At 46.9% G+C, this 12,007-nt stretch overlaps 1 protein-coding gene across 3 annotated transcripts in view; it reads right to left on the bottom strand.

The window, feature by feature from the left end:
- LOC142280852 (uncharacterized) overlaps nucleotides 1–12,007 on the bottom strand; it is an 80,173-nt gene that overhangs the window by 44,778 nt on the left and 23,388 nt on the right. For 2 of the 3 annotated variants that reach the window (XM_075332785.1, XM_075332786.1), the window contains exons 2-3: nucleotides 10,454–10,548; nucleotides 2,928–3,260 (exon numbers count right to left, since the gene is read on the bottom strand). In XM_075332785.1, the coding sequence (XP_075188900.1) occupies nucleotides 2,928–3,260; nucleotides 10,454–10,548 (428 nt within the window). The remainder of the gene's footprint in view (nucleotides 1–2,927; nucleotides 3,261–10,453; nucleotides 10,549–12,007) is intronic. The other variant, XM_075332787.1, reaches the window with a different exon arrangement.

Consider the following 12,007-nt stretch of genomic DNA (forward strand, 5'->3'; position numbering starts at 1 on the left):
CGACACCGCCTCTCCTGGCTCACCCCCTCACGACACTGCCTCTCCTGGCTCACCCCCTCTGACACTGCCTCTCCTGGCTCACCCCATCACTACACTGTCTCTCCTGGCTCACCCCCTCACTACACTGCCTCTCATGGCTCACCCCCTCACTACACTGCCTCTCCTGGCTCACCCCCTCTGACACTGCCTCTCATTGCTCACCCCCTCACTACACTGCCTCTCCTGGCTCACCCCCTCTGACACTGCCTCTCATGGCTCACCCCCTCACGACACTGTCTCTCCTGGCTCACCCCCTCACGACACTGCCTCTCCTGGCTCACCCCCTCACTACACTGCCTCTCCTGGCTCACCCCCTCACTACACTGCCTCTCCTGGCTCACCCCCCCTCACGACACTGCCTCTCCTGGCTCACCCCCTCACTACACTGTCTCTCCTGGCTCACCCCCTCACTACACTGCCTCTCCTGGCTCACCCCCTCACTACACTGCCTCTCCTGGCTCACCCCCTCTGACACTGCCTCTCCTGGCTCACCCCCTCACTACACTGTCTCTCCTGGCTCACCCCCTCACTACACTGTCTCTCCTGGCTCACCCCCTCACGACACCGCCTCTCCTGGCTCACCCCCTCACAACACTGCCTCTCCTGGCTCATCCCCTCACGATACTGCCACTCCTGGCTCACCCCCTCCGACCCAGACTCTCCTGCTGCACTTTCTTATGGTGGGTTTCATCTCTCATACCCCCACCTCAGTAACATGCATGGTGGAGGAGTTGGTTTGCTCCTGTCTGACAAATGTTCCTTTACTCAAATTCCATTGCCACCCTCCGTTACTCTCCCCTCTTTTGAGCTGCACTCCGTCCGCATCTATTCCCCCTCAAACCTCCAACTGGCTATCATTTACCTCTCTCCACTCTACTCTCAAGATCACATCTAACCACCTGTGCACTGGATCCGCTCCCATCGCATCACATCACATCACCGCAGTCCTCATCCCAGCCCTAACCCATCTCTTCACCCTATCACTAACAAGTGGTGTATTCCCTTCATGCTTTAAACATGCCTCCATTACACCCATCCTCAAAAAGCCCTCCCTTGACCCATCCTCTGTGTCTAGCTATCACCCCATATCCCTTCTCCCCTACGCCTCAAAACTACTGGAACAGCATGTCCATCTTGAACTGCCCTCACACCTCTCCTCCTGCTCCCTCTTTGACCGGCTACAATCTGGCTTCCGGCTGCATCACTCTACTGAAACTGCCCTAACTAAAGTCACCAATGATCTACTAACCGCCAAAGCCAAGCGACACTGCTCTGTCCTCCTCCTCCTGGACCTGTCCTCTGCCCTCTACACTACTCTGTCCTCCTTCTCCTAGACCTGTCCTCTGCCCTCTACACTACTCTATCCTCCTCCTCCTGGACCTGTCCTCTGTCTTCGACACAGTGGACCATTCCCTCCTACTACAGATTCTCTCATCTCTGGGCATCACAGACTTGGCCCTATCCTGGATCTCTTCACACCTAACCGACCTTTCAGCGTCTCCCACTCTCACACCACTTCCTCATCTCGCCCCCTATCTGTCGGGGTCCCCCAAGGCTCAGTTCTTGGACCCCTGCTGTTCTCCATCTACACCTTCGGCCTGGGACAGCTCATAGAGTCCCACGGCTTCCAGTATCATCTCTATGCCGATGACACACAGATCTACCTCTCTGGACCTGACATTACCTCTCTACTAACCAGAATCCCACAATGTCTGTCTGCTATTTCATCCTTCTTCTCTGCACGATTCCTAAAGCTTAACATGGACAAAACAGAGTTCATTGTCTTTCCTCCTCCTCCTCCTCCTCACTCATCTCCTCCAACAAGCCTTTCCATCAAACTCGATGGTTGCTCGCTCTCCCCAGTCTCACAAGCTCCGTTGCCTTGGAGTAACCCTTGACTCTGCTCTATCCTTCAAGCCACACATCCAAGCCCTCTTCAACTCATGCCGATTACAACTCAAAAATATCTCCCGGATCCGGGCTTTCCTTAACCAAGAATCAGCAAAAACATTAGTGCATGCCCTCATCATCTCCCGCCTCGACAATAAGTCCAATTTGGGACCATTACCCAATAGGGCTGGAGTGGAGATATGACTGGACCTGTGGATGTATATATATATATATGCGTATAAATAGTTATAGGTGAGCAAGGGATAGAAATGTAATAAACAAGATCTATAATGATCCACAAACCTTTATATGTTGAGCATGAGCAGGAGATAAGATTAGTAGAAAAATGGTAGGAAATAGGAGAAATCGGTCACATTCCTGTAGGGAAAATATTGAGTGTTTTTCTCCTCTCTTGAGAATAACATTTCTTTATATACAAATATTGAACGTATTGTTTTTCTTGTTTCCATTTATACCATGCATCAGTATTTATGTCTTGTTAATATTGATTGATTCTCAACCTTTACTTACATTGTGCTGATATGACATTACTATGTATCATGTATGAGATTGCTAACACATGTTTTTCCTTTCTGTATATTCTATCCTAGAGTATCTCTGGCGACGGCCCGAATGATAGGGCCGAAACGTTAGAATTGTTTGTTTGACCTTTGCACCAATAAAAACAAGCAAACTGAATTTCAAGCATCATCTTGACTATAATTTTCATTTTTCTTTGTGCCAGAGTTCATTTTTTTCTATACTATGAAGAAAAAGACAGGAGGAAACTACTCAGTTATATAGGCCCAATCCGAATGGCCTAATTGCCAATCCTCCTCAGCTGGCTGGTTCCCATTCAGCAGGTCAACTGTACTACCAGCACTGACCACAAGAGGGAGCCCCAAACTGGAATCTAATTCAAATGTATTCACATCAGACCTGGGTCTTGGTGCAGGGTGTAGATCGCTAGCTCTGTCGTCAATGTCATGAGCTCTTACCTAGTACAGTGATGGGTAAAGTGGTCCGGGATATGTTTCCTTTGTGATCATACACCACAGTGTACACACAGGAGTCGTTCTTCCCTGCGTCTCTCAGGGTCCAGCACCCGGTGCCCGTGTTATACCGGAGTCTGGGCTCAGTGGAATTACTGAGCCACATGTCCTCACACCACAGCTCCAGGAGACGCGTCTCGTGTCCTCCGCATGTTCTGTACAGCTGCAGGACGCCGTCTGGACCGGGACATTTCATGCTGCAGTCGGTGATGTCTGATCCTCTCCGCACATAGATGATAGATGATGAGAGTTGTAGTACGGCCAGGATAGTGAGGACACCTGTGGACACACAAGAGAGTGGGAATTTTATTTGTAGAGACATTGGTAGCAGATTTCCTTACATCTAGCACAGATCAGTGATTTGTCTCCACTTTCTACAATTCTTTCATCTTTGTTCACTTTTTGCAGACAGGAGTTTTTTTTTTTTTTTAACTATATTTTATTCAAATTTTTCAATAACATAACATTGGCATAAGCGAATTCAGCATTGTAAATTCAACATTACATTGTCATGTTTGATCATCCCAAATTCCATACCAATTTTTAAAATCAATAACCATAACATGGCAAGATAAAGCAAAGGAAAGCAGCGACCCCTTAACCCATCATTCTTATCATTCCCCCCAATGAACCCTTGTGAACATGGTAATGACATATAATAAAGAAGTCCCACTCACATCGGTTATTTCCCCCTCTCCTTTTAGTCAGCTTTCGGCCTTTCCTCCCCCACCTCCAAGCCATCCAATGTATCCTTCAATTTTTCAGTATGATACCAGACTGTGTCTTTGAAAGGTGACATAATCCTGACTATCTCCTCCCGAGTACAATAGGCCAGTATGAATTTCTTCCATTTGTTAAAGTGCTGTCGTATTCTATCCGCCCTCCTTTCTGCATCCAATCCTTCTATTTCAAGAAGATGCATGAGCTGACCCAAGATCTCTTCAATCGCGGGGACCCTAGACTCCAACCAATTTTTTAGTATCGCTCTCTTGGCTGCCAGAAGTATCACATGTATAAGTCTGGGTGGGTTAGTCATCTTCCCTTTGGTATCGTTCCCCTCCTCCCAATGGTGAAAAATAGCGAACCCAGGTGAGAGCCGAACTTCAAGACCCCACACCTTTTGTATACAACTTTTGATCTGTGACCATAATGGACTCAAATGGGGGCAGGACCACAACCCGTGAAGGAGATCAGTTCCACTACTCTTACACTTAGGGCAATACGTAAGCCTGTCTGGCTTTGTTGCTGATGGAGGGAGATTAAAACCATAAATTGCCTTGTGCATAATTCTAAATTGGGTTTCTCGCCAATTCTCATTTAAAATTGATTTACGAAGAGCATTCCACCCTCCCCTAATTTTTACCCCCATAGACGGGTCCTCAAATTGTTTTTCCCAAGATTTAAATAAACCTTCTGGGTGCTGTCCTATTAATAGATCACGCATGGCTCCATAAAGAAAAGAGATAGATGATGAAGTTATTGAGTTCTTTACCAGACAATCAAAAGAGTTAAATACTACCTCCTGGGTCACATCATGCAACTGAGTCATAATACTATATCTCACTTGGTCATATTGGATTACTTGGTTAGGCCCCAGGCCATACTGCGCTATAATTTCATCTCTACTCAACCATCTAGGTTCTGAGGTGTGCAAGAGATGAGCAACAGTCCTTATACCCCTCACCTTCCACTCTTCAAACAGCTTATTGCTTGTCCCCTGCACAAACTCTGGATTCCCCCATATAGGCAAGTATTTGGATATTTTATGGGGAAGTTTGTAGTGTTTCCTCAACGCCTTCCACACTGCAATCGTGTCTTTAAATAAGGAAGAGTGCTTGATTTTCACAGGGAGATTAGCCTGCCTAGTATGAAGCAATGCCACCAGATCCCAAGGTTGTGCATAGTCTCTCTCAAGCTCCAACGCTGAATAATGCCTAGAGCCTTTAATCCAATCCAATATATATCTAGTCAAACAGGCTATATTGTAACCCCGAATGTTCGGCAAACTCAGACCTCCATGAACCTTAGATGCCATCAGCTTCTTAAGCCCTATACGAGGGCGTTTCCCCCTCCAAATGAAGTGTGAAAAAGCTCTATTTAGCTGGACAATATCTTTATGCTTGAGAAGCAGGGGAAGTGTTTGAAGATGATACATTAATTTTGATATCGACATCATCTTAATTAGGTGGACTCTACCAATTATGTTCAATGGAAGGTCGTGCCATCTTTTAAGATCTTGCTCTATTTGGCTCAGAAGGGGTGGATAGTTTAGACTATAAAGGGTTGCCGGAACCTTACCTATTTTAACTCCCAGGTATGTGATATATGACTTAGCCACTGTAATTCCTTCAAAAGGGTTCTGCTCCCGTGTTTGAACATTTGTCCCTCCCAGGTATAGGAGCTCGCACTTTGACGCATTAATCTTGAAGCCTGAGTACGCTCCAAACTCTCGCAAAATTTGTAAAATCTCGGGGACCTGCTGAGCTGGATTCGAAAGGAAAAGCAAAATGTCATCCGCAAAAAAAGCTGACTGAATTTGTCTATTATTTACAGAAATACCCTGGAAGGTGCTATGTGTAGATAACAATCGTACCAATGGTTCCAGAGCCAGATTAAAAAGTAATGGGGAAAGGGGGCAACCCTGTCTGGTTCCTTTCAGTAACGGAAAAGGGGCTGACAGATATCCTGGAATGTAAACTTGAGCCTTCGGATTTGTGTAAATTTCTCTAATGTAGGTATAAAATGACCCCGAAAAACGCATTTCATCTAGAACTCTATAAAGCCATGACCACTCAATATTGTCAAAGGCTTTCTCGGCATCTATTGTAAGCAAAGCGGGAGATTCTCCTTTCAGAGGCCGAAGGTTAACCCTATCCAGGACAAGAAGAACTTTTCTAATATTTAGTGTCCCTGATCTTTTCTGAATGAAACCGGCCTGTGCTGGGGAAATCAGTTGGGGAAGAATTATAGCTAGACGATTTGCCATAATCTTTGACATTATCTTCATATCTAGGTTGATAAGTGATATGGGCCTATACGAACCCGGCTCCTTCGGGTCCTTCCCCTGTTTAGGGATCAATTTTATATATGCCCGGTTATTATTTTGGAAAGACGCATTACCGTCTAGTATGCTATTATACAGCTCTAGTAATGTAGGTAAGATCTCTTCCTTTACTGTTTTATAGAATTCTCCCGTAAATCCGTCAGGGCCAGGGGCTTTATAATTATGCATGGAGTTGATTGTCCCCAATACTTCTTCCCCCGTAATTTTGGCATTCAGAAAAGTGCGATGCTCTTCTGTGAGTCGAGGTAGTGTCACTTTAGATAAAAGATTATTATCAGGAAATTTGTCTCGCTTTTCCGACGAATAAAGGTTTCTATAATACGTGCCTAAAGTCTCAATTATTGTCTTAGGGTTTTTGTGTATCTCCCCCTTTTGATTTTTTATTTCCATGGGTCCCTGAGTTATAATCCTATTTTTCGCTAAGTTGGCCAGTATTTTCCCTGCTTTATTTCCAAAGCGATGTAATGTAGCTTCTTGCATTGACCTAGCCATTTGTTCCCGTTTTTCCGCCCACTCATTAAAAGCTCTTTGGGCTATTACCCATCTATCTCTATGGTCCCTATCAGGATGCTTTTGAAAAGAAGTATATGCTTCCCTCAATTTATGGGAGGTTTCAGTAAATTTAAGATGAGCCTTTTTCTTCAAATAGGAAACATGTGCTATCGTTCTGCCCCGTAATACTGCCTTCGCCGTGTCCCATAATAACATAGGTGTGTCTTTGACAGGAGTTTTTTGTGATCAACAGTTAGGCTAAAGGGGTGAAAATGGCAGAAAACAGAACGAGCAGCGTTACCGATCAACGCCTCCGCTCCTGCACCGCCGCCGGTGTGGTCTCCGGTCATTCCCCCATATGACAGCTCAGCAGGAGTGCAAGAAAGGATACGGGGGCAGCGCAGGAGAGAGGATTCATTTGGTAATTTTATCTTTTCGCCATATACTCCGTCACACCTTTCTCAGTATGTGACGTGGGAGCAACTGCAAAGGATTAATCTATCTCCGTTCTCTCAATATTCCACTCAGGATGAAAACTCTCAACCGCCCCCCAACACAGAGCCCACACCCCGGATACACAACACGCTGCCACCGCTCACACAGGGCGAGAAGTCCCCGAATCACACTGCTGTCCGACAGTCAACAGGCCAAACACTACGAAAGGCCGTGGATTCTGCTTTCTAAGACTAAACTTAACATTTTAGGCTTTCAACTTGGTTCAGCAATTTATAAAGAAAAATAATTAAAAACGGTAACAAAACTTATGCAAAATAATCATTACATATAAAAAGGAAAAAGACAACACCTGAAGGTTTTAATGTATAGATGCTGTCCTGTTAACCTTTGGGTATGAGAACAGTGCACCACATGTGAACCCTTTGAAGCCCTCCCCCCCGGGCGACACTCGGATCTGACCGAGCCCCCCCTCTCCCGGGCACCGCTCGGATCTGGCTGAGCCCCCGGCACGCGGACGACACTTTTTTTGGTGCAGTTTTGTTGTCAGAAAATTCTGACTTTTGACTTCCCAGCAAAGTCTATGAGAAATCAGATCTGCTGTACACACGTTGCGTTTTTGTCTGCAGTTTATTCTCACAAACTTCTGACAAAAAAAAAAATGCAGTGTGTTCATTTTTTTTTTTACGTTTTGTCCCTGGATTTCTCACTACGTCATACACACAAGTCAACACTGGGGTCCTGCACAGGGGAGATGAAAGTATTGTAGTGCGCATGATGTAGGACGCGTCATACACCGCAGCTTCAGAAGAAGAAGGACAAAGATGGCCGAAAGAGGAGGCGCTGGCACCGGAGAATGGAGATACCCATCTGACCAGTCTGCACCGCACCACCCCCTAGGGGTACTTCACACACAGCGAGATCGCTACTGAGATCGCTGCTGAGTCACGGTTTTTGTGACCTCATTAGCGACCTCGCTGTGTGTGACACTGAGCAGCGATCTGGCCCCTGCTGTGAGATCGCTGCTCGTTACACACAGTGCTGGTTTGTTTTTTTATTGTTGCTCTCCCGCTGATAAGCACACATCGCTGTGTGTTACAGCGAGAGAGCAACAATCCTGAATGTGCAGGGAGCAGGAGCCGGCGTCTGACAGCCTGCGGTAAGCTGTAACCAGGGTAAACATCGGGTAACCAAGGTGGTTACCCGATATTTACCTTCGTTACCAGCCTCCGCAGCTCTCACGCTGCCAGTGCCGGCTCCTGCTCCCTGCACACGCTAAGTTAAGCGGTGTGAGCTGGTAACTAAGGTAAACATCGGGTAACCATACCCGATGTTTACCTTAGTTACCAGTGTCCGCAGCTTCCAGACGCCGGCTCCGTGCAAGCGCAGCGTCGCTTGCACGTCGCTGCTGGCTGGGGGTTGGTCACTGGTCGCTGGTGAGATCTGCCTGTTTGACAGCTCACCAGCGACCATGTAGCGATGCAGCAGCGATCCTGACTAGGTCAGACCGCTGGTCGTATCGCTGCTGCATCGCTAAAGTGTGAAGGTACCCTTAGATGAGTGTGATGGTGGGATATGGGGGGAGGTGTATCATGCTGTGCAGATTCGTATTTTAAGCTTGGTTCACTGTCCATTATTTGTACTGCTTGTGTTTACATTGTATTGTTTGTAGGTAATTACCCCCTGTAGTGTTTGTCCCTAGGTGTGGGGGGAGGTGGGCCTGGGATCCACCTAACTTCTTTGCTTACCTGAGGGGATGAGACAGTCTGCTTGAGAACTTGAAGAGAGAAGGATTGATCCTCTGGGAGAAGCTGCGACTTCTCAGAGAGACCTGGACATTTATTGCTGGACCAATTTTACCCTCTGTTTTGTGGATTATGTTATGGACCATTTAATTTGCTTGGATTAAATGCTGTTTGGAATGTTCACCCATCTCTCGCTCTGTTGATTCTGTGATATGGGAGAAGGACCCCGTCACAGTGAGTATTACTGTATAAAGTGATTTTTATGTTGTACACAGCGGCCTGGGCTCTTATATACAGCATGTTAGAATACTATATATAAGAGCCCACTGGTGGTGGCCGCAGCTTATAGGCCCAAATCTGGTGACAGGTTCCTTTTAAGGATATCAAACAAAATTGACAAAGACAGAGGACTCCCATACTAGGGATAAAGAAAGGAGGTGGGGACAAAGGGTGAATCAAACCTAGCTGTTGAATTGGGCCCAAAAATAATCCCAGGGAGCCCAGGTATTTTCAAAACCATCAACTGCAGCATTCAGCAGTGCGGTTAAACATTCCATTCTGCGAATGTCAGAAATTCTGGTTCTTCAGATGGAACTTGAAAACCCATCTCTTCCAGAAAACTTATGTACCGTCCCGCGGTCGGCTGCAGCCGAGCCGCTCGGATCCGGGCTCGTTTGTCGGTGGCTCGAGCGCCTCCGGACCGGAGGTCACTTCGCTCTGCAAGGGGCTGGCACTTTGAAGGGGGTTTAGGGTTACGACCGAGGCCGTGGTTGTTGTTGTTAAAGTTCGTGACGCCACCCACGGGTTGTAGTGAATGTAGGCACCACCGCTGCTGTTTACTAGGCACCCCGGGGGAGATGTTGTGCAGCTTTGGTGTTAACCCCTCCATGGGGAGGGGTGATGGCCCCGGGACCCGTTTGGTGTGATGTGTCGGTGCTTGGCGGTGCAGGGCGATGCGTGGCCCGAGGGCACAATTGTACTCACTATTACAAATCTACAGAGTCTCTGGTAAACCAAAAAGATGGTGGTCGGTGCCACAGCCGGCTGCGTCTGGTCCCCCAGTCAGGTTGGTGGTCTCCGCCTTTCTCCTGCACCTTCTTTGTAGCTGTGGACAGCCCGTGCTTCAGCAACGGGAGTCCCGCTCCCCGGCGTTGTGTGTCGGGAGAGCCCGTTTGCCCGCAGACGCTGGCCCTTTGGATCTCTTAGCCTGAGAGGTGGCTTTTATCGCTTTTTGGTGGGCTGTTGTCTTCAGTCAGGACTTGGGTGGGAAAGGAACTAAAGTCCAGACCTCAATCAGTTAATTAACGGGGTCCGGTAGTTTCGGGACCGTGTTCGGTTCCGGCGGGCCACTACCCTGTCCCGGTCCTTTACGGTTCTACCGAGCCGTCTCCCCGGCTCCTGCAGGCTGAGGCCACCGTTTGCCTCCTAGCCAGAGGTGACTGTTCTCCGACCCAGACACCTGGAGTTAGACGGCGGCAGACCTGGGCACAGCTGCCTCTGCACTTGACCTTCACTCCTCTCAACTTCACCTCCTGAACTTATCTACAGACTAACTGGCTTTTTCCTGCCTCAGGGCCTGTGAACTCATCGGTGGGCGTGGCCAACCACCTGGCTCCGCCCCCTGCTGTGGAAATCAAACCCTGAGGGAGGTGACTAGGGTTTTAAGGGTTGGCTGATATTACCCTTTTTAGGGGACGGGTGTTTGTGCAAGGGCCTACCTGTAACTACCTGGCTAGTGCAGGGCGTCACATTCCCCCTTGGTTTAATACAGACCGTCCACGGGCTGTCCGACCACCACCGGTTTATTTTGTAACTGCAAAAGATAAAAGGGGAAAAACAGATACAAGTATAATAACATTATTTACATTTGAAGAAATTGTAGAAATCATCCCTTACGGGAGGCATGTTACTTAAACGTTGCACAAAACTTAGAACATTTTTATTAACGGGAACGGGTCTTTTCATTTGCCCACCCAAGCAAACCTAGCCTTGATGCTGCCTCTAAAACCAGGTCAGCACCCCTTTTCCCCAGTCCAGGAATCGGGTTCAAGTCCAGGTATTAGATACATATAGTCCAACAGTATATTTGATCCACAATGCATTGGTCCCTTAGTTGGGACGCTGCATTGTGTGACTGAGCTACTCAGAATACAAATCAAAAGACAGGAGGAGATGAGTAGAAATGCTTCAAACAATATGTATTTTCCATGCGTATTTATTAATATATCTTCTATACCAGAAAAGTGATGAAAAAATACATATACAAGTACATACAAAAATGTAGACAAATTAAGGCCAAGAGGAAAGATCGTAAAAGGTACATGCATAACCTGCAAGAACTCATGCAGAGAGTCCTAATAATCTACTAGGGAGTGGTGTCTAAATATCATATCACATAGTTCCAAATATGCACATAAATGTACAATATGTGTCTGCTGCTAACATGGATGTTTAACACTTGCACAGTGGACAATAGTACCCAAGGTCTACTTAAACCTGCTACAAAAAGCCAAATATTTATCTTAATAAATTAGTTTTTATATCAAAAATTTTTTTGCATCAGCAGGACTCCAGAGAGACACCAGGGCACAACAGTTTGTTTGGTTTGTGTCAAAACACCAAACAAACGCAGAAGTGTATATCTAAACAGGATCCACGGCCGCAAGGCTTACATTAATCGTTATGCATCCCTAGCAGGCACATATCACATGGGAGAATTTGAGTGCCATATAGCAGTTGCAAGGGGGCCCTGTCCCTGCAGTGCCAAGCACTGCCGAGTGCTATTAAATTACACTCAAACTCAACCTTACAAAGGATATTATGTCAAAGCAGTGAAGGCCTATGCACCGCAGGAGCCCCGTACACACAACACTCAACAAGAGAGTCCTGCTGGCAGATGAGAGTATCAAAAAGCCGCAGATATATATATCTGAGCAGTGTCTGCGAGCAAACAGCCCATGTGAATCAATGTGTGTACCTAACAGGCACCAATCGCATAAAGAGGAACCATATGAGACCTAGTATCAATAATGGCTGCAAGGGGGTCCTGTCCCCATATTGCCAAATACCGCTGAACACCTATATATTGCACTTTGCATCTGTTACATAAAAGTTATATCACAGCAGTAAAGGCATATGCGCCACAGGAACCCCGTACATACCATCCTCTGCAAGGAAAATACTAGCAGGTCAGTTAGATGAGAAGGGGTTAATCCCCAAGAGAACCTCCAACGTACGTTTCACAAAACCACTTGTGTATTGTTGCTTCGTCA

Source organism: Anomaloglossus baeobatrachus, chromosome 2, assembly GCF_048569485.1.
Source record: "Anomaloglossus baeobatrachus isolate aAnoBae1 chromosome 2, aAnoBae1.hap1, whole genome shotgun sequence".
Classification (NCBI taxonomy): domain Eukaryota; kingdom Metazoa; phylum Chordata; class Amphibia; order Anura; family Aromobatidae; genus Anomaloglossus; species Anomaloglossus baeobatrachus.